Raw genomic sequence first — 3,870 nt, forward strand, 5'->3', positions numbered from 1 at the left:
AGGACAAAAATGCATGCAAGTGTTTTAAGTGTTACGTTTATTGTTATGAAAAATGTAAATACTTCATTGAAAGTATTATAGTATTATATTCATATTAATACTATTTTAAAATTTTATATGAAATATACATTTTCAAAAACATGCTTTACTCTAAAACTGTGAGAAAATCAAAGCCATATTATCTAAACAAGTTGTGTTCAAAATTTGAGCTTGATATCTCAAAAAATAAGCTTTCAGTCAGACTTTGTTTGGCCGCAGTACCAAAAGTGTCCACTAGATGAAATTCGTCTCCCATTCATTTCCAATGCGCTTGTTTTTGACCGCGAGGAGCGGTGTGACTATTTTTTTCAGGACCATTTAACCTGTTTGAATCATGTCCATGATTTTTTTTTTGTCTTCACACAGCAAGTGCCAAAACTTTACCAAGTTTCGTACCACTCTGATGAATAAAAAAAAAAAAATGTAAACAGTTTCAGTCAAAAATGACCGAAGAGCACTAACAGTTGATGAAATGCACTGAGCTGATCATGTTTTCTCCTCTCTTGATCCCACAGACGAGTCTCTGACCTCCAAAACCAGCCTGTTTTTCGTGATCTCCAACGAGGGCAACCAGAACCTGCACGTGTCCCAGGCGAACCTGTGGTTATACTTCAAACTCCTGCCTAATGTTTTGGAGAAGGGCTCTCGGAGGAAGATCACGGTCAAGGTTTACTCGCAGGAGCCGGGTGTCGGGAGCAAGTGGAACTTGGTGGAGAAGCGCGTGGATCTTAAACGCAGCGGCTGGCACACTTTTCCGTTGACGGACGCCGTGCAGATGGTTTTCTCCAAGGGCGATCGCCGGCAAAACCTGGACGTTCGGTGTGAGGGATGCGACAAGATGGGAGTCGTGCCTATTTTGGTGAACACAAACGACGAGTCTCACCGCCCCTTCCTGGTTGTTCAAGCGAGAGCTTCGGACAACAAACATCGCATCCGAAAACGAGGCCTAGAATGTGACGGGAGCAGTAGCTTGTGTTGCCGACAACAGTTTTACATCGATTTCCGCCTCATCGGCTGGAACGATTGGATCATCGCCCCGTCTGGCTACTTTGGGAATTATTGCGAAGGGAATTGTCCCGCGTACATGGCCGGGGTTCCCGGATCGGCTTCGTCCTTCCACACCGCTGTGGTGAACCAATACCGCATGCGGGGAATGAGTCCAGGATCCATGAACTCCTGCTGCATCCCGACCAAACTGAGCACCATGTCCATGCTGTACTTCGACGACGAATACAACATCGTGAAACGGGACGTTCCCAACATGATCGTCGAGGAGTGCGGCTGCGCTTGAGAACAAAACACGGACCTGAAAATATTCTAAAAATATAGTGAGAACATAATATTTATGACTTAAATGAGTAGTTCACTTCAGAATTAAATGATAATGATAATTTCCTGATAATTTACTCACCCCCATATCATCCAAGATTCATGTCTTTCTTTCTTCAGTCGAAAAGAAATGAAGGTTTTTGAGGAAAACATTTCAGGATTTTTCTCCATATAGTGGACTTCAATGGGGTCCAACGGTTTGAAGGTCCAAATTGCAGTTTTAATGCAGCTTTAAAGGCTCGACACGATGCCAGATGATGAATAAGAGTCTTATCTAGCCAAACCATCGGCCATTTCCTATTAAAATTAAACATTTATATACTTTTTAACCACAAATGCTCGTCTTGCACGTCCACGACTTCACGCATTACGTAATCATGTTGTGTAACGTAGGCGGAAAATGCAGTGTAGGGCAAAAAACTCTCGTTTTCTCATTCAACTTCAAAATCGCCCGACATCGTTGTTTTACCTTTTATTTATTTATTTATTTATTTATTTTTGTAAATGGCGTTTGGCTTTGTAAACACTAGATCTATACTTCCGCCTTCGTCACGCGTGACCTTTCAACGTGATTATGCAATGTGTGGCGCATCACAGCACAGACCAGCATTTGTGGTTAAATTGTGTTTTTTTTATAAAATGGCGGATGGTTTGTCTAGATAAGACCCTTATTCCTCGGCTGGATCGTGTCGAGACTTTGAAGCTGCACTGAAACTCACATTTGAACCTTCAAACCGTTGGACTCCATTGAAGTCACTATATGGAGAAAAATCCTGGAATGTTTTCCTCAAAAATCTTAGTTTCTTTTCGACCAAAGAAAGAAAGACATGAACATCTTGGATGACGTGGGGGTGAGTAAATTATCAGGAAGTTTTAGTTCTGAAGTGGACTAATCCTTTAAGGTGCGGTCTAATATCATGTGCAAAAACGGTCAACTGTCAAGAGCAAAATCTCGAAATTACGCAGAGCAACAATACATGTGACCGCGTCTTTATCCATGCTCACACATCCTCATTCAAACACACACCCCAACTCTTCCACGCATCTTTGTACATATATTTATGTATGTTCTTTAACCATCGAGTGATTTAGTTCCTGTCTACAGGTTTGTACGATTCTCTCAGCTTTCACATCAAAGCGTTGGGAACGTCTTTAGCTCTCTTGTAATAATGGAACAAACTGAAAGAGGTGATCTGAAAGACATTTATATCCATGTACCTGCCCAGAACTGAATCGAAAAGCACTGACCATCTTCTCAAAACAACGTCAGCACTTCCCACAATGAGTGACAACCAATCCATTCCAGAGCGTCCGTCGCGAACATCTGCAACAAAACGTTCGGGGTTTCTCGACAGACATGAGGTCTATTCACAAGTCATGAGGCATGTGTCTTTTTGTGTCTCGGGAACCTGATTATTCATGCAACAAGCCGAAGACGCGCTGAACGGCGTGTGCAAACTAACGGCGCCCTTGAAAAACACGCTTCTAAAACACCAGTGAATCAAGCGATCTCATGGTGCAGCATAGCACTTGCAAAAAAAAAAGTATATATTGTAAATGCACAATATAAAGCACTTCGCCTTCGAAGGTACCAAGTGGTTCACAATTCTTCTGAAATAAGTGCCGCACAAGCTATGCAATGTATAGTAGTGACCTACACCGGATGACCCACACTATAGCTACTTGTTATGAACTGTTTTCAATACTTGAAATGTAAACTTTCGCTTCCTTCTCTGAGCGGATGGTTGTTACAATGTTTGCACTGAAGTTGCATTATTAGTAAAGAAGAAGAAAAAAAACCTGCCATTGAAAAAAGAAAGTTATTTTTATAGAAGCAATTAAATGCTGTTCAAATGTATTATACCGAATTATGGAACCAAAGAGGCCAAGACTTTAGCTGTTGTGAGACGACGAGGCCATCGGATTCTTTTGTAAGATACTTTTTAAATGCGCAAGAGGCCTAAACGATGTATCAGGGTACAATAGAATGGATTCCATTTCCAAGTTGTTTTTTGTACAGTAGATAAATGGAATATTTCATATTTTTCCATCAATTTTAATTGTCTTTTTTTTCAGTTTTCTATTTAATACTTCTAGCATCTATTCCGGAATCATTTAGAGTCAAATACATGCCATCTCTGTACAGCTTATGTAAGATAAAAATGCTTTTAAATATTTTGTTCTTTGTAACTATTATGAAATAAATTTCTTATTCTGCATCAAGACTGACTGCCTTGTGTTACATTTACATTCATGCATATGTTGCGGACACTTTTATCCACAGCGATACACTTTATCAGCTCATGCATTCCCTGGGAATCGAATGCATTACTTTGGTGTTGCTGAACTGAGGTCATGGTTTCGATTCCCTGGGAATGCATGAACTTTTGTGTTCGGATTTTAAGAAATATACTGTGTTTGCTAAAGCAAGCCTCATTATGACTAGTTGCACAAACCTTTAACCCTAAATATGAATCTGCAGTGTGTATTTTGCATGGTTTG

The 3,870-nt window shown here is 40.4% G+C and overlaps 1 protein-coding gene across 1 annotated transcript in view; it reads left to right on the top strand.

Moving 5' to 3' along the window:
• The window catches only part of LOC311074895 (inhibin beta B chain), a 13,242-nt gene extending 9,654 nt beyond the window's left edge, over window positions 1-3,588 (top strand). Inside the window, exon 2 of the mRNA XM_084101847.1 lies at window positions 555-3,588. Within this exon, the coding sequence (XP_083957973.1) occupies window positions 555-1,330 (776 nt within the window). The 3' untranslated portion in view covers window positions 1,331-3,588. The remainder of the gene's footprint in view (window positions 1-554) is intronic.
• The last annotated feature ends 282 nt before the right edge of the window (window positions 3,589-3,870 follow it).

Source organism: Abramis brama, assembly GCF_963993115.1.
Source record: "Abramis brama genome assembly, chromosome: 23".
NCBI lineage: Eukaryota > Metazoa > Chordata > Actinopteri > Cypriniformes > Leuciscidae > Abramis > Abramis brama.